Source organism: Crocodylus siamensis, chromosome 2 (assembly GCF_052110815.1).
Source record: "Crocodylus siamensis isolate JL-2025a chromosome 2, ASM5211081v1, whole genome shotgun sequence".
Classification (NCBI taxonomy): Eukaryota; Metazoa; Chordata; order Crocodylia; family Crocodylidae; genus Crocodylus; species Crocodylus siamensis.
Window position 1 is genome coordinate 237,360,557 of NC_143396.1, and position 19,885 is coordinate 237,380,441.

General features: G+C 41.9%; 1 protein-coding gene across 1 annotated transcript in view; it reads right to left on the reverse strand.

Moving 5' to 3' along the window:
• Positions 1–19,885, reverse strand: part of SPRED1 (sprouty related EVH1 domain containing 1) — a 98,713-nt gene that overhangs the window by 5,379 nt on the left and 73,449 nt on the right. The window contains exon 5 of the mRNA XM_090033511.1: positions 6,714–6,872. Coding sequence (XP_089889637.1) covers positions 6,714–6,872 — 159 coding nt within the window. The remainder of the gene's footprint in view (positions 1–6,713; positions 6,873–19,885) is intronic.

Sequence of the window (19,885 nt, forward strand, 5' to 3'; positions counted from 1 at the left end):
CAGCAATGTTGCATAAGAAATGAATTAATGTTCATTTATTAATGCTCACGGCCAGTCACCATAACAATGGTTCATGCAGCTGGCATCTAATGGAAATTCTGCTAAACCAAGACTGACATAACTTTTTCATCATTATATAAAGATCAGTTGGCGAGGAGAGGCAACTTTCACTATTAATAAAAATAAGTTTGCTGTACAGTTTTAGTTTATGATCAAAGATTAAAAGCAAGCAATCCTTTTCCATCCCTGCCAAAAGCAAACAAATCCCTGTTATAGGGGAGTAACCTCTGCTGGAATGCTTGAGAATCATGAAGACTTACTTGGCTCCATGGAACAAAACTCAGAACCAAGGAAACACGCCAATGGTGAATGCTAACACCTCAGAGTAAGTTACAACCCTTGCAAGTATGGAGGATACAGTCCCGGGTCTTTAATGGTTGATGTTCCTGACTTCACCCCAAAATTGGGCTCGGATTGACAGGAAATGTGGGGGAAGTATGGGGTATGCATGTGTATAACATGCAAATTAAAATAAAATAAAATTAAAAACTGATACAATTTTCTTGTGGTCTCTAAAGCTACTCACAACCCTAGGAGAGACCACAGAGACCTGTTAAACTAATAGTAGGGCTTTCCTCTGTGAGAGTTAGGGAAGCAGACAGGAACAGCTACTCCTGTGAAGAGGACTAGACAGAAAGAAGAGAAAGAAACTGTGGGGTGGAATAAACTGTGTGAAGTTTAAAGAAGTATTATATAGAAGAGATGAGAAGTAAATGGGGAGCAACACCATAATGTTATGGGAAGCAATAATTAACTGTCCTTCCACCCAACTCTGGAGATGGTGGGGGGAGAGACAGAAGAACAGTGTGGGGTGCTAGGGGACCAAGGATGTAGTTGCCCAATGTCTCATTTGTGCTGCTATATTTTTTTTTTTATGGCAGCACAAGTACTAAGCAAATAGACTTCCATACTCTTTTTTACCACATGAAAGGAAAATCAGTGGTGCAACAAAAGGTGGTAATAGACCCTGCTGCTTTACTTAGGTAAACATCTACTGCCTCTGTCATGCTTTCCCTGGTCAGGTAGCTAGACCCATGCCTTCGGTCTGGCTGGGCAGGGAAAAGTCCTTCCCTGCTTCTCTACTCAGCCAAACCACTACCCCAGTCCTGGCTGGGCAGAGAAAGCAGGGAGATTACATCTCCCCTGTCCTGCAGCATCAGGGCAGGATACGGGGTGGCATGTGTTTTGTCCAGTGAAGGCAGATGAGTAGAGCTGCAACACTGCAGCACAGCTGACCCATTTCACTCAGTGACAGATTTCTAGCCCGTGACACCTCCCTGTAGCACTACAAATGACTATTCAGGCATTATACATGGCACTACAAAATGCAGAACTACAGCAAGTCTCCGTCTCATCCAGGAACATTTCTGTGGCACCTCCTGAAGGAGTTCCTGATTTACTTGCTCAATACCATCCATTACAGCTGCACACACCTGCTCTCTGAAGTTTATATTCTCTACAGTTCTTCCACGAGTGGTTTTTCTTGTTTCTAGTTTCTGAACAACTCTTATTTCTGCAAACTGCAATATCCTGTTTGAAATGAATTAACTAGTAAGGAACACAGTAATCTAGATGAGTATCCAGCTCAAGAAAGATACTGCATAAAACAGACTTTTTAGCTCAAGGAAAAAGAAGAATTTGCATCTTAAGAATATACAAGACAGTGAACATCAGAGAGAAAACGGACAGAAAACTTCCGCTCATCCTGTCTAATGGTACAAGGAATAGGGTACATTGTAGGTTTAAAGGCTATAAATTCCAAACTTCTGATTGATTATAAATGCTTCAGTATTTCCTAAGTAAAAAATGAGACAGGAGAGCACATGGTAATAGTGAGCAATATTAAGTGCAAATTAGCATGTCACCAACTACTTTGTGCGGTAGTGCTCAACCTCTTTAGCCCCACAGGCCAAATGAGTGGCATAGGGCCAGTCTGCAGGCCAGATTGGACCCTTCACCCCACAATCTGGGCCATATGCTGGGATTGTGTCCCTGGGCCCTAGCACTGTCTCCATATGCCAGGATCAGGGTCCCATGCCACCTTGCATGCCAGATGTAGCTCACAGGGCCATGGCCTACAGGGTTCCCCATGAAGAGCCCCTCTGGCCAGATCACAAAGTGGTAGGGGCTGGATCTGACCTGTGGGCCAGGAATTGAGCACCCCAATTTAGCGTAACCTGAGAGTGCCTATGAATAGCTTACTGCCCTCTGGTTGTCAGTCTTGGCTTGTTGGTCCTCTCCTTTTTTTTGAGGGACCTTCCTGTCTCTCACCTGCCACAGCTTGATGATACTGAAACTAGGGTTAGGTCCTCAGTTTTGTAGGAGAGGAGAGGAGTCAGTGTAAATGTCTCTTCTTACATATGCATCTCTTTGCCACCTTTCTGCGCTGTTTCTTATGGTCTCATAGGCCCTCTGGCCCCAGTCAGCCAGAATAATAAAAAGCAAAACAAAACAAAACCCAGCTTCGTCTAGGCCAGGATGAGCACCCAGCCTAGTTATCTTGACATTACCTCTCCCTCTTGACCTACTCTTAGATTTCCTACCATCTCCCACTCCTGTGATCAGTGTTGATTGGTTTAGCCACCCTCTCAATTTATTCAGTCCAGGTGTGCTCAGCTGCCCTTGCAAGCATTCAGTCCCTGTGTTCAGTTCAGTCCATATTCAGTTCCAACTTTTCTTGGAACATCTCCAGTTTCTACCTCAAACTACTGTGGCTATCCCTACCACAGGCTTCCTGCACCTACTTAGAGCTTCCAGCTCCAACCATTTCCCAACAGGAAGCTCCTGCCTCCAGCTCTTTGTGAGCCAAACTCCCCTACCTCTGACACTGGGCTTATATCCAAGTCCCACCTCTTCCAGTTTCCCAGTCACTCACCTTAAGAGGCATAGTCCCCATTTCTTCACCCTTATTCTGATTCTCTGGTAACAGAGCAGGGTCCCCTGTTACACCTAGCTTGCTAGTGTTTAATTGTTATATTAGAAAAAATGAGCTTTAACGGAAAGATGAGTCTCTGTATTCTCATTTACATTCTTCCCTGCTTTATCAGGAAAGCTGTCTGCCATTCTCTCAGAGAGTCTCTCAGCATAGATTTCCAAAGAACAGAGAAAAACTAGAGCTGCCACTTTCTGTGAGTTAGGGGTTGAACATACCAGGAAGAAGAACAGTTGTCCTCTTGCCCACCCCTCTCCTCCCCCTCTGAATATCAGCAAATGGACTTTCACATAGTCTAAGACAACATGTGTGGACAAGGGATATATTATATAGCCAGTGCTACTGCTTTTGGCATACTTAGTCTGGCCCAATTTTAAGGATTAGGGACTGCTTCCTACTCTCAGAAGCAGACAAGTCTCTTACATTTTAGAAAAGTTTTTGAGCAGAAGGAGGACTCTAGTTTCTGTACCAGAAACCAGATATGGATACTCAGCTATTTTTGAAGTATTTCATGCAGATCTGTCATCGACCTATTCTAAGCAAAAACTGACATGTCAAAAAGTCTCATTATAACACCACTTAAGGGTGTTGTTAAGGGATTCTCATCCTGCCACCTACACAAAATACAAAAAATATATTCTACTAGAGACTCAACCTTTCTTACAAAAAATGTAATAAAGGAATAAAGGACACTACTAAGATGAGTAGTCCTAATGCTTTTCCTTATCCCTTCTCTCCTGGTCCTTGTAAAGTTCAATTTTAATTATTTATACATACAGAATACCCATTTTTCCTTTCTGAAGTCATAACCAATCTACCACCTGCTCAAAGACTTCAGTAATGTTATATTAAAGCAAGACAGCATTCCCACCCTCCACTCCCATTAGCAACCTGATAATAAATCACTCATTAACAGAACGGGGGGAAACAAAAAATGTTCTCAGATTAAGTTCCAGTACAGAAAGCTCATACGTGAGGATTCACTGCAAAGCAATTTTAAGAAAGTGAGTGGAATACTTTGTTAGTGTATTTTTAACCATTCAAAGAGGATACCTTCACAGTAACATGCAACTCAGATTCAGTTATGTGCAAAGCATGGCAATTAAGTGTGTGAGGGGGGAGGGGAATCAAACTTACATTTCACCTTTTCATCTAGAACAATCACATTCTCTCAGCCTTGGAGAATATACCTATACCTATATTTCATTTCAAGATACGCTTCACCCATTCCTGAAATGTGGTCTCTTTGTTCAAACAAGAATTTGAACAAAGTGAAGAAGAACGCTACATCGTATTGGAGTGCCAGGAAGAATCTCATTAAGAACACAACTACCTGAATGGAAAATCAGCCAGGATACTGCCATTGATATGCCTAGTATTGTTGGAAGTACAAATAAATTCTTAATGGTTGCAGTAAGAGCCTTAGTGTTACATTTCATTTGAAAGAAAGTGTCTCTAAGTGAGTAATGGGCTTCTGTTCAGTGAGTACAATCAACCAATCGATTGATCGATTTAGGTTTTCCTCCAGTCTCCTAATCAAATAAATGGGCAGCTCTAACTCTGTTTCATTTACAAAGGCACAGCCAACTGAGCTACATTAAGCATATAAGGATGTATTATAGAATTTGAAGGGTTTTGGTTGAATATATTTATAAGCTTCCAAAAAGCCTCTGGGCACATGACCTCTTATTATAAAAACGTGCTCCCTTAGATCATTTAATCTACGGTATTTAATACAAGATGTAGTTCCCCTGTCCCTCCAATCAGCATGGGGAAAAATTCCCTAGTCTTACATTTACATACAGGGAAACCTCATTTAATACATTATCTATCATTAAACTGCTGCCAAAAGCAGCAAATGCTCAACAGTGGAAACCAACTATGAAGTTGGTTAAATGCATCCAACACTTAGCATGACTACACAACACACGGCTCATATGGGACAAACATGCTTGTGGGAACCCTCCCTTTTTGTGGCCCTTAAAAAAAACAGGCTGTTGCTCCCCAAGAAGGAAATAAGCACCAGGCCTGCAATACCAGGCCAGCACCTGGAGAGGCCAGAGCAAGCTCTGACACCCTTCCCTGGGTGATTCAGTACCCAGAAATGTCGATAAGAACCTACCACAAGGATAGACCAGTGCACCCCATCTGAATAAGATATATAGTAGTGCCCACTGCACATAGTCCTGCTCAGCACCAGCTTTTTTCAAGTCATGGTGAGACACTACATTGAATACACTTGGATTCCCCTTCTCTCCCACACCTAAGTAGCACCTTTCTTTCCCATTTCCAATGAGTTTCTTCACCAGCCTTAAATGTTTTGGCAAACATCACCAAATGGGGCCCCAAACAGTTCGCCCATTCCTGTCCCATATGAATAGTGTGGCCCTGCTCTCCATGAGTAAGACCAGGTAGTCCCATGCCTCATTTGCATATAGTTTTGGCAAATCCAAGGACTCATGACAAGAACACCTGGTTCCAGTCACGAGTGGGTGGTAATTAGCACTTGGATCCTTTGTGAGGGTTGGGCGGGTATCTGAAGTACACACACATACTGAGTAGTGTTGAACTCCGGAATCACCATGGCTTGAAATGCTGTTAACTCTGCTGGAGCCCAGCCCAATGAACTACATGGTAAATCATCAGACTTTTGGTTTTGGGATAATATCATGCATAGTTCGTACTATTTTTTAAGCAGATAAAAAAAGTGGTGCTTAAAATTTCAAGTTCAGTGTTTTCAAATTTGTTCCTCACTTCCATGTGCCTAGGGGGAGCAGGGTCTGATTGTAAGGAGCAAGGGAAAGGGCTGCAGAGGGAAGAAGTTGTGGGGAGACAAGAGGCAAGGGGGCTACTTGACCCCCCCAGATTTACTTTCCCTGCTGTAGCATTGGAATGGGGACATATTTAAGGCAAACCTTCAATAATTAGATTTTATACCTGGAAAATAATAACAAATTTATAATTTTTCCTGTGTAGTATCTAATTATTAGGGGAGGGTCATCATATATTTGGAGTAAATATGGCAAAACAACTGATACTTGGGAAATTCACACAAAATACTATCAACAGATTAAAAATTACTATTTAATTTAATATTGGATGAAATGCTGCACCTTTTAGAAAGTGTCAGCAAACTGGCTTTGCCTGTGTCAATGGTCTTTTCATTCTCTAATGTATGCACAACTTTTTGTTGTAGCAAAAATATTATCCTTGTCTCTGACTACTTATTATACTATATGCAAAGTTATTAACAGAAAACACTACTTTATGCAATATAAGGCATACATTTAAAACAACTATCTTATAATTTGTAACTAAAAATGTCTTTATACATGCCAAAATGTTGTTTCATGATGACTAATTTCATGTTTAAATTTTTCAAAATAACTTAAAATGGCTTATCAAAGCACAACATCTGTAACAGATTCCTGAAAGAATTAAAAAAAAAAAAAGTAAAATGCTATTAACAACTTAGTTAAATAAAGGATGGGAATATATAGATTTACAAAGCTTTACTGCCAAAATTTCCTTTGTAAGCAAGTAATTCTAGATGTTTCAAGGCATATCTACCATGTTGCAGGAAGTCAGGAGTGCAGTACTATAAACAGATTTATAATGAAGGTGCTCTACTAGCTGTAATTGTATAGTGTGGGGTTAATGACTAGTAGTGAAGTATACTCAAGTAAAACAAGAAGTGTTTTGGGGGATGGAAGCTTCTTACCTGGTTTGGTTGACTGGGAAAATAGGATCTTCTAGAGTTTAAATCTTCAAATGTTGAGGGCTTTATATTTGAACTTTTGTAAGATTCATTGGTTACTACAGTTTCAGGTTGGAAAAGATGTTCTTTCGTTAAGGAACTGGAAGTATTTTCATGAGTTGTCTAGAATAAAAAGAATACAGCTTTATTTTTATATACGATTTAATTTACATAATATCTTTACCAAAACCTCCAGTGTGTGTGCCTGTGTGTGTACACCAGGAGTGGGCTATTATTTGGGCCCACTGGCCACATAGACAATTCTGGGGAACTGCCATGGACCAGTCAGCACCCGACCCTGGCAACAGCTTGGAACCCACATGCCCTGCAGCTCCTCCCCACCACTGCCAACAGTGCACAGCCCCAGCCCCACTCCTGGCCTGCCCCGTGCCTACACTGGACTTGGCCCAGCTGGAACCCACACGCACAGCCCTGAACCCAGCCCGCCCCGTGCCTGCTCCGAACCACCTGCCCATGCTGAGCAGCAGCAGCCGTGCAGAAGCTGCTGCTCAGCAGGTGGAAAAGCCAGCTCCCCCCCTTCACTGTTTCCAGGCCCTTCTTGCTGCAGCTGCCTGGAGCCCATGCATGGGCTACCCTGCAGTTCCTCTCTGCTGCCATCACTGCCACCTCCAGGCCACCCAGTGAAGCAGTGGTGGAAGTGCAGAGGAGCCTCAGGGCAACCCAGGTGGCTGCAGCAAGAAGGTCCCATCAGTGGCAAAGGGGAAGGGCTGCTTTCCCCTGCACTGTGCAGCAACCTATGCCTGACTGCCACTGCAAGTCTGGAGCAGTTGTGGGGCAGGCTGGGGTTGGGGCCAATGGCAGTGGCAGCCAGATGGAGCCACCACCACCTGGGTTGCCTAGAAATGCAGTTCAACTGCAACCCTGCTGCGTGCCAAGGAAATGGCAGAACATGCCATGGGTTGGACAGGACCTGGGTAGCCAGGACCAAGGGACCTGCTGCAGGCCAAAAAGTCTCTCCATGGGCTGTATTTTGCCCACCCCTGGTGTACACCATACATGGTAAGAGAGAAATTTCACAAGTCTCAAATACATTTTATGAAGTGGTTTCACACTAATGAAATAATTCAGTCCCAGAGAATGAAATTTCCTATCCACAGAACAGATACAGCGCCCAGACAGCAGTAACACAAGCCAACTACATTCTTCAAATGAGACAAAGAATTGTTTCCAGTAAGCAGAAGTTAGTTGAGTCTTCAAGATAAACCCCTGTTCTAGAGGAAATTTCAGCCTTTTTTGGTTGGTGCATCCCCGGTGGCCAGTCCAGAAGCAGGGGCTCCCCTGGCTGTGGGGGGGGCCTAGCAGCAGACCAACGAGCTGGGGGTGGGGTGGGGCTCCCTCATGATGAAACCAGAAGCACCGGTGGCACACTCAGAAGTGCCCCCCCCCCCCCCGCTTCTCTGTGCTGCTGCTGTGTACCCTCTGGGAGCTTCACAAGTACACCCAGGGGTATACGTACCCCCGGTTGACAACCCTGGCTCTAGAATTATCCATGAGGGTGTTAGTTAAAGTTAACTTTGACAATGACTTGTGATACAAGTGTTCAAATTTTTAATCTCAGTACGTGTTATTAAAAAAAATCCTAAAAAATATTCACACTCTCATAGCTGGAGGAGATAATGGTACAGAAACAACTGCTGGTTGGATTTGTTAGAAAGTGTACAAAGCAAGATCATTTAACTGAAGGGTTTGAAATAATGGACATAAATAGAAAGATCATTTTAAGATTACTATCGAAGCTAAGTACAGTGAAATGGGCATGTGTGTATACCAGAAAAATGACTACTTACATTTTGAAACTAAGGTTACAAATATGGCAAATATATAATGAAATGCCTACAGGACCCATGCCACTCAGGGCTTGAAATAACAAAACAAAGTATGCTTGGGTTGAAAAGCAGCAGGTAATCAATGCCAGACTAGGTTGAATGAGACTAGTTACACCTGATATATGTTCCATGACAGAGGTGTCAAAGTCATCTGGCCCCAAAGGCTGGATGAGTAGCATGGGGCCAGTCCACAGGCACCCCCTCCCCCCGCCCCCAGGCCACATGCCTGATCCAGTGCACACAGCACCCACCTGGGCTGGTTCAGGACACTTGCTCCAGTAAGCATCACAGGCAGTGTAGCCTGAAATGCTGGTCCTAGGCAAGCACTGAAGCATGAGGCCAGTCCAGGGCAGCATGTGGGTCAATGGGGAAGCACTAGCAGCTGGATCACAGGGCTCCACAGGCCAGACCTGGCCCATAGGCCATATGCTTGATACCCATGCTCTGAGACAAAAAGGTCTGACCAGAACAAAATACAATGAGGGAAGCCACACAGATACAAAACCCCAAACAAGGATGTCTCATAGGCAACAGGCATGTTGACATAACTAAACAAATGCATCCCAGATCTGTCAAATTAAGTATTCCATTCAGAATGCTACTGGAGGACAGTCTAGAACGGGGTAGGCAATGTTTTTTTTTTTTAGCCGCAGTGCCGAAAAAACCACAATGTCTACCTTGGAAGATGCCAGAGTGCCAGAAAAACAAAATGGGCGGGGTGGGAGGGGGTATATGACAGGACACGCTGCATATTAGTATATTAAATAATCATAAATATTGCCTTTGTTGTTGTGTATTCCTTTTTTGTTGAGCATGTTGCAATGAGAGAGAGAGAGAGAGAGAGGACCAGACACATGCACACAGAGAACCATCTGCACAAACACGAAGAACCAGAACACACCCAGAACAGACATGTGTGCGCACATAAAACCAGACAGAAGCAGACAAACACAGAGAGGGTGCACAGAGCCAGGCTTCTGGGCCACTAGACAAAGTCTGACCCAACAATGCCCTGGTCCCGCCAGAACCCCTGTGCTTCCCCAGGGAGCCAGCCCCTGGGCTGCAGTGCAGCTGGCTGCGGCCCCAGCCCAGAGCCTGCCCATCAGCCCAACCACCCACCCATCCCACAAAAGGTGCAGTGCTCTTGGCAAGGGGCAGTATCAGCCTCATCCTGGTGTGGGGGGCTGGGCTCGGAGCAGGTGGGACTCAGGTGGGCTCAGCTGCAAGCCCTGCTGCAAGCAGACTGGGTTCTGTGGTTGGCAGCAGCTACCAGAGACTGGGCCTGTGGCAGCTGGGAAGCTGCAAACAGCTGTTCTGGGCTCCAGCATCAGCTCCATACTGGCAGGTGCACGGGTGCCTTGGAGCAGACAGTTGGGATAGGGTCTGAGGCAGCACAGCCTTCCCGCTGTCCGCTCCGAGATGCAAGTGCAGTCGAAGCCAGCATGGAGCTGATGCCGGGACTGCGGAGCCTGGTGCAGCTATTTGTATCCTGCCCGCTGCAGCTGCCCAGAGCCCAGGCTGACTACAAAAAGCTGCACCGGGCTCCAGAGCCCAGTTGCCAGCTCTGTGCTGGCAGCAGGGGAGAGGCAGGGTTGCACTGCCTCAGGCCCCTCCCCCACCATCCACTCCAAGGCACCTGTTGGTATGGAGCTAATACTGGAGCCCAGAGCAGATGTTTGCAGCCTCCCAGCTGTAGTCAGCCCAGGCTCTGGGTAGCTGCTGCCAGCCATGGAGCCTGGTCTACTCACAGCAGGGCTTGCAGCCACCCAGCCACCTGCTGGGAACAGCCCGGGCTTCATGGCTGGCAGCAGCTGCCTAGAACCCAGGCTGCCGGTGGCATACCATGCTCGGCCCACGTGCTGGGGTAGCTGACCCCTGGTCTAGAAGGATATTACAATGACTGGCAAATAAAACGCTTTGATAAAATTAAAAAATGTATTTTATCTGAAATATTTCGAGATGAGCAAAGAGCCTACCATGTAAGTTAAAGCAAAAGTTACAGATGCTGTGGGCTGTCCTATTGCAAGGAAATTGCCCAATGGCATAGGATGCTTCCAAAATACTGATTCAAACCACAAGAGAGCTATGTCCAGATTGAAAAAAAAAAAAAACCCACAAAACAAACCTCTGGCAACTATTTTTGGTTGCAAGCAATGCTATGAATGTTTATAAGTAGAAATTGGTTACAGCAGGACCAGAGTGAGCAGCTGGAAGCCATTTTACAAAAACTAAGTGCAAAGCAGCACCTATACTTATGGCAATAAGGACTTTACAGCTTGCATGTACTGGAAAAATCCTAATATCTCCAATAAACAACAGGTACATGGCCCATGAAGATGTTCCACAGCTTAAAAACTGTCACAAGAGGGCTGATGCTCAGGTTGCTGGCAGATGTGAAGGCATTTGTGCAATTGGGGTCTGAAGAACCATATGCTCCATTCCCCAAATCACAAAACCTGCCATGCTGCACGTGGATGGCAAGTCATGCCATTCTGGGAATGGGGCACACAATTCCTCAGACCCCAACCATGCAACTGCCAGTTGGCAGCATTGGGAAGGGAGACAGGAAGGCACCAAGAGAACAGGGGTAACAGGAAACTCCCTGCTCCTCAGATGCTTGCATGGGTTTTTTTTTGTTTGTTTGTTTTTTATAGTGACATGTGAAGCCAGGGATGACAAAAGCATTTGGCCATTAAAAGAACTGCTTGGCATGTTCAGATGGAGATGGGAGAGCTTCCTCATGCTCCACTGCTTTAAACCAGCGTGTGCAGTGGGGGATGGAGATGTTCTCCCATCCTCATGTGCTTGTTTTTAAAAAGGCATTCAGCATCCTCCAGGGGTAAACCAGGGGCATCTTCCACAAGTTGAGTACAAGTTCCAGATATTCCCCCAGCCTGATCTCACCAACTGGGCAGGGATGGCTCTGTCCTAGATCCCAGGGCTTCCTGGTGCCATTGAGATTCAGAACTAAGCAGCCCCAATCCCTGGTTCAGAACTAGGGCTGTCCCCTGCCGTCCTGAGAATCGTGCAGGGGAGGGCTTTATCCCAGACCCTGTGGCTGCCCCATGCCCGGAGGATCACTGGGACCCAGCATCTTTAAAATCCTTAGCAAGTAGGGGCCATGGAGCAAGGCTCTTTAAGGGTGCCAGGTTCCGGTAAGCCTGCATCCCAATGCCAACAATCACCAAATGTCAGCATCAGGATCAGAGCAACCCCCAGCCAGGTTCCAGACCTGATGCTGCCCAGGATGATGGGCATATTACATGTTCAACACTTGGCACCACATAAACCAGGCACAAAAATGTGACATGGTGTTTCAGCAATATCTTCGTGGCCCATCTGTCAGAAATTTGATGAATGTGTGGCATGTTGCCATTTATGGTGCAACAAACACATTCATTGCACCAGAAATGTAATGTGTGATAGGGGCGTCATTTACACAGTTCACAGACGGGATTTATTGTGCACTGAGTGTAGGTATAGTGAGTTGGCCAGTAGATCATGCAGCAGAAGGAGACTGATGCTGTGCACTTAAGACCTACAATATCCAAGTTCATCCCCCAGTTTTCTATCATTGTTCATCTAGCACTGACCAGGCATCAAGGGCATCAAGTTTCACCTCTAGCTCCAGAAGAACTGTACAAACTACAACCCATTCTTTTCTCTATTCACTGTTTTGGTCTGAGTAGCTCCATGTAAGGCATGGAGAGATGTTATTTTTGGTGGTTACTATTGACTGGATTTGGAGGAATCTCAACTGGCTGAGATTTCTTCTGTTGTGCAAAAAAGAAACTAGAACTAGAAACCTGAGGTTTGGTTGCACAATCTTATCTTGTGCTCCAGATATGAGAACGAATCATTCTTCATGGACTAGGAAATCATTGCCTGGAATAATGTTCCAGTTAAGTGAAAGGCTAGTGTTTCTGGGGAAGTAAATCCCAGGAGGTGGGTTGGAAACTTCCCTTTAAAGGAACAGTGCTTGGGACAAGATAAATCTCAAGCTCCTTCCCAGTAACTTAGCCATTGAAACCTTATGCCAAATTCTCAGATTCCACAGTTTCAAAAGGCTCAGTGGCATTTGTTGTTTAGCGGTACACACAAGATCTCAGTCTTGGAAGGCCCCTAGAATAAATGCAACTCTCAAGGACCTTTGGTTGAAAAGGAGCAAACAAGCCCTTATAAATGGGAGCAGCTCTGGATTCAAACTTCTAGAAAGAAGTAAGAGAAGCCTGAGTATGCTACATGCACTCTCTCCAATAAAGAATAGAAAAGGCAGCAAAGAAAAACCTGACAGACTTTTTTGTTTCAGTGAATACTGACTGGGGAAGGAGAAACATTTAGAATCTTTGGGCACCTATACATGTGATGAAGCTTAGCACACATCGGAGAAGACTCAATTATTTGAGTCTGCTGGAGTGTGCTAATCAGCAGGCCTCAGCAGCCTCTGCGTCACATGTTATTTAGCACCCCAGCATTTCAAAATGGTGGTGGAGCTTTAGTTAAAGTGCCCCATCGAACAAGCTATAGGTGCTCCTGCCACCATTTTGAAGCACGGGACACTGAATACATCTGATGCTTCAAGAGCTTTAATTAGAATGGCTTTAAGAGTCGTTCTAATTAAAGTGGCTCCCCTTTGAACCTGGAGTCAACGTATAGATGCTGTTTAAGTTTAGAATTTTACTATGTATAAATAATTATACACAACTTTTTGAATTTATAATGGTATATTATAATTGTGATGTGAACCAAAAAAAGATATACCCATCTTACAATAGATACGGATCCAGAGAAAGAGTTTCACAGAATAACTGTTCTGCCGCACGCTCAATACCAGTCTGAGAAGGCCCTGGAGTGAAATGGGCCAGTGGGTTCTACAGCTGAACTTTACCCTGTTTGCTCTCCAGGAAATAATCTTGCTTCTATTCTTCTAACTAGAACGGTCTGCAAATTTCCTTTTTTTCTTTGACCCCTACGTCATACGTATTCTCAAGGGACTGTAGATCCTCGATTCCTCGGAAAACTTCTGTGCTTGGCTGGTTAATGGTTCTATATTTGTGCCACTAATTAAAAGTAGTATTTGAAAAATTTGGACTTTGTGGCCTTTCCCTACAAGTTAAAAAAACAAAAACAAAACTAAAAAAAATTCATTTCCTTGCTCTCTTCCTCAAAAAATTCCCCATTAAAAATTGAAGTTACATTTGAAAGGGTCTTCACAGCATATTTCAGAAATATACAATATATTCAAAATATCTAAAATGCTAATTTTCAAATGTATAATGTAAACTGCATTGTGTTATGTCTACAAGCCACCTATGTCTGATTAGTTCTTCAGTCCTGAAATTTGTAACTGAAGGATTCTGAAGATGCATTTTTTCCTCTCCAAATCAAAACTCGTTCCAACAGAAAAGAAATTAAAGTTAAAAACAAATCCAAATTCAGGATTTAATGTACCCTAGACATTTTAAAGAGATAAATTATCAAATCCAGGCTTGCATCTGTAAAGTTTGTGTACATTCAGATCCCAAAGAATATTCAAGCAATTTATTTGTGTATGCATTAGTTTAATTTGGAGAGACATCTTATATATATCTGTTTGAAACTTCAGTCTCAACTTTTTCTGCCATGATGGCAGACACTGTATGCACCAAATACAGAATGATGCTTCTGTCGAAATGAATCCCAGATGTAACCAACTGAACCCAAATGACTTAGAGCAAGGATGTTTTGGTGCTTTGTTTTGTTCTGAATTGTTTCCAATCTTCCTGTCATACAGGTGCGCTAAAAACTATGGTTTGGGTTGAGATAGGGAAAGAGAAATCTACCTTTAATCAAATAAGAAACCAGAGGGAGACCTATGCAGAAGGGGCAACACTTAGCCTAGCAACCTAGAAAGTGACCCTTTAACAGTCTCTGGTGTTTAATTTTTTTCCTTTTCAAAATATCAAGTGATTAGATCATTAATATATTATTTAGCTAACAAAATTTCATTACTGAAATAGAACTGTCTGCACTATAAAAGTGCAAAAGTGTGCCATGAACCAAAAAGTGTGCCATGAACCAATAAACATTTCTATTGAACTCATAACTTGATATGCCAAACCAAATTTTATTAATTTTGAAAAAGCCTTGCTTTGGACAGAGGGTATATATGCCAAGTTTAGTCCAAAGTAGATTTTTATAGCAAGGTTATAAACACCTGAAAAACAGCATTTATAATGGAAACATTGACAACTTGAAGAGATCCTAGAAACAAACATCTATCATAGCAAAAAAAATTATACACATACCACAGACACATTTTTAAAATAAATACCACACACTCACATATATACATATATATACACACACATATACACACACATATAAAACATAAATAAAATAAGCATATAAAGCCCTCTGCAGGGACAAAACTTGTTACATTATATTCACAAAATATTACACAACACACAGATGCACACATTCCCCTCTCTGACTGTCCATAGCAATTACACACCGCCCACACTCAATATCCTTTAACCACAGCCTGTGAAGTACAGTACTGGCATAGGTTGCTCAGTATCATCTATAAAGTAACCTACGCCAGTTTTTAATGCACAACGGAAATCTGGTTTGCTCCCAGCTGCTGGTATAATAATTACTGTCCTATGGTTGCTAAGAGATACTCCGACTTTTTTTTCCAAGACTACTAAAGCATTTCTGTGCGCACAAGCAAAAGGATGCTGGGTAAAGCAATAAAATGACTCCAGCTGTAGCTCTCCAGCAGAATTCAAAGCCAGATGACAGCTGTAGAGAAAATGAAAACCAGACTGAGCTTCCCTCTTCTTCAAAGCTTCTCTCCTCACTTTTCCCCTTCTCCCACTTCGTTAGAGCTAAGCCTGGAAGAGAATTCAGCATTGTTCTGCAAACACTGTTAAAAACATTCTGTTTTAAGCTGAATGATTACACAGAGGAATGGATAAGAAACTAAATTTAAGTCCCTATCCTTGTATTTGCTGTCCATGAAGCCTGAGATTTTGCTGTTTTATTCTCTTCAGCACGGAAAGATTTTTTAAGATTTTTTTTTTTAATTTAAGTGACACAGGCCTCAAAAAATTAAAAGTATCCTCCTTCTGTTTTAGTGGTTTCTTAAACTGATGAAACAATTACTTTCAGATTTGGCAGCAACACTTCCACGACAAGCAATCAGTTATGTATTTTCTGGCCTACATTCTGAAAGTATTTTGAAATGTTATCTGGATTTGTTTAAATGCTTTAACTCATTTGGATTTTTTTAAAAGATACCTGAAATACATTTTTCACCTAAATCTACTTTACTTGAACAAATTGGAACTCAAAAGTTTGCTGTGAAAATTAATAAAATATAACGTAAGACAACATACGCTTCAAGTAGTAAATATATAGAGACTAACTCACTTATTGGGTATTACCCAGAAAAAGAACGAGTGTTTTCTCTTCCTTATTTGAACATTATTCCACATATGAAAGTAAACAGCCTTAATAAAAAAAAAAACAGTTGATTCAAACAGGGAATATAAATGCTGCTTTTTTTAACTGCTTGGAGTTTGATCAAGTTAATCTATTGTTTGAATCATGTGCAAATCGTGTATGTAATAACTTCTTAATTATGTGTTACCTGATAAAAATGACATTACAAATATTGTAGTGCCATCAGTGAATAGTTCACACTTATTTGCCAGAAGACCTTCATACTACAAGCTATTTGTGCAACAGAAATCCTAAACTAACGTAGTTTGCAGGCAAAAAAGAATGCCGATTAAATATTACCTTTATATAGATAAACAAAAAAAATCCACATCCTGCCTACCTGCCTGCTGCAAAAAAACCCGCTTTAGACAACATGTGCAAATCACAGGACTTTTCCCTTACTTTAGCAAAAAGTCTGCAGCATCTGCTCCTGAAAACTGTTCAAGCCCGTTCCCCCTATCCCTTCCCGCTTAAAAAACAAAAACAACCCCCCCCCACAAACTATTCAGGTTTCAGCTGTATTCTACCCCAGGAAATTCAAGAGAAAGCCCTTTTCTTATTCATTCACAATGATTATGAAAAAGTGTTGGTGGCCTGTGAAACTCATTCATCTACTTGAACATTAACATCTTCTAGGAACTGTGACATTTGTTGTATCTTCTCCAAATTAAAACTTAATATAACAATTTTATAAAAAAAAGACAGGTAAGTATTCAAAGAAACACTGTATGGAAGTAGGAGATTTGCTTATATTTCATTATATATGATAAACACACTTAAAATCTTACTTTTGGTTTAGGATTCTTAATAAATTAAAATAAATTATATATAGACGTTTACATTTAGCAAAGAAAAAACTATGAAGGCCAGCCATTTTAGTTACAGATAACTGAAATGCAGAGACATGGATTCTTACTGATCAAATTAATCTCGTTTTCTTGCAAAAAAATCAAATGCAAGACCAAGCAACTGCCCATATATATGACCAATAAATAGGTTTGTCTCCTAAATGGGTTAAAAGCTCATCCATTAGAGCGTGCAAGCCTGCATGTATTTTTAAGGACACCCACCCACTCTGTACAGTCATACTGTACCCTAATTAGTCATACACACACTGGACCATATTAACCTTGGTCTCAACAGGGACTATAGATTCTTATCCCATTACCTGGAATAACTGTTGATCTATGTCCCTCCAAGTTTAATTGCCTTGTTCCTCTCAACTGATCTAATCAATCCACTTATTACACATCTTCAAAACATCTCCCTTTCCCTTCCATATAAAATCTTTTCTTTCTCCATTCCATTCTTAGCATCTGATGAAGTGGGTTGTTACCTATGAAAACTCTAAGGCAGTGATTCTCAACCAGGGTGATGCCAGATCCTTTGAAGTGTGCTGGGAGGTGTGAAGGGATTAACAGATAAACTAAGCAAATAAACCAGGCTCAAGTTGTCTGTCTGCATCATCCCCTACTGCCCAGTCCCTGTGTAAAAAGATAAGCACTGCAATATACAAGTTATTTTTTAAAATTTAGTGCCATTCAAGTCTCAGAAGTTATGATGAAACTTGAAGTCCCAAGTCCAAAAAAGTGGAGAACCACTGCTCTAAAAGTGCCAGCCACCTTGCCCTACCTTCTGCCTGAATTAAGACTAACAGTCAGAATCACCAATTAGTAATTAGTTTAGTACCTAAACAAACAATAAATGGTATTCAACTTAAGAGACTTAATAAAAGTATACTAACATTTTTCCAACAATAAGCTATTGAAAGACTAATAGCAGAATTTAACCACTTATGGCAATAACTAGTATTTTAATGCTTGCAAGCAAAATAAAACCTACATGGTAAGAGTGCAGCCAGATAAAGTCTCAGAACGTGAGATGGCAGTGGCTTAAATAGACGGCAGTTTTAATCCCACTTTAGTCATTTAATACAATCATGCCATTCTTAAATTGAATAGCAATTTTGGAAAAACAAAAGTAGTGCCGATTGAAAAAAAAAAAAAAGATCATTTTTTAGTTTTAGTAAAGTACTTTATGTTTGAAAAAGAACATCTAAAGCAGGGGTATCAAACTTATCTGGCTCTGCAGACCAGATGAGTGGCATGAGGCTGGTCCAAAGGCTGGAGCAGGCCCATGGAGCCCCTTCTCATATGCCTAATCCAATGCATGCAGCACCCACCTGGACTGGTCCAGGATGTCCGTCAGCGAGCAATGTGAGCTGCACAGCCTGGGACACCTACCCCAGTTAGCGGTGCGTGGCCAGTCCTGTGCATTGTGTGGGTCAATGGGGCAGCATCTAGTGCCAGGTTAGGAACCTCCATGACCACATATTTGACTCTCCTGATTTAAAGCAGCCACATAAAAGTGATCTTTCCTGAAAGTCAAATTAGACTGGCTTGCAATGAAAAGGGTGCCTTACCACTACCAACTAGATTTGATTGCCAATTAGGAATCTTTTTATTGTTCACTAATTATGAGAGGACAGTTTTATACTTAAAGTCACTAGCCTAGGAAGTATGAGTTCACAAATCCTTTCTTTCCTCTAGCTAGAGAATCATGGTGCGACTACAGACTACTTATTTTTTCCCTTAAGCTTCATTTGTAAAAGGAGTGATACTGATAACTGTTTCTGCAAAGACTGAGGAACTGCTTCTTCCTCTTAGCAGCAAAACTAATTAATAATTGTAACAACTTATCAAGAATGCAGTGTACTCTCCATCCCCAATACTCAAAAAGCAAAGTTGGACAGTTTTCTTTAAAAAACGATTTGCTACAGTTTAAACAAGAATTAATGCAGAGAAATCTATACAAGGGGTTCAGAGCAGATGATCACAAAGGTTGCTCTGTGTTAAAAAAATAACTAAGTAAATGGTGCTTTACTTTAAACTCCACATGCCCACACACCAAACACAATGCATGCCCAAAAGATGCATCGCATTAATTGGACCCAGCTCATCCAATGTCTGTACAGATTGGACGCTTTAGTGGGGCTTTTTTAGCACTTTTATCTAATAGCTGATTGAATCAGCTATTGAATCAGCCATTAGATAAAAGTGCCAAAAAGCCCTGCTGAAGTGCCTGATCAATACACACTATGCAGAGCTGGGTCAGACTAGCACACTGCTTCTTCCAGTAAAGCATAGGTTTGGGTTTTTTTTCCTCCACATCTGTCAGCAGCCACTGAGTTTGTAATGGAGGAATCAAAGGAAAACAAACAACCAAACAAACAAACAAACAAACAACCAGGAGCATCTTCCTAATGATTTTTCATATATTTCAGTTATATGGGCTACTTTGTCACTTGCTATTTTCTCATAGGAACTCTTATCCTTTTGTAAGGCAGGCAGGCATTACATTTTATTTCATCTTCCAGCATATTTAATTTTCAATATTTTGCAATCTGTGTTTCCTTTATTGGGAACTTGCGGGCTCAAATGTGCCTTTGCTACCCTGATAATATCCCCAGATGTTTCAGCAGCAGCAGACCCTATGCTGCAACTTACTTGGTTTAATTTAAAAAAGGAAAGTCAGAATGAAAACAAAGAAATGACAGATACTTGAAACAATTGCAAAGGAAGATGTTTCTAGATTATTATTAAATTTAGCTCTTACGAATTAAATGGATATCATAATAGAAAGGAATGCATATTTAACAGCTCTATATTAGCAAATACTACAGAAGTCAATCAGGCATGACATATAGCTCTTTGCTATGAATTCCTATACTTAGTAGAATAACTAGAGAATATTTGCTGAAACCTCTAATAAAATGTGAATGTATATTATATATTTGTAATGTTT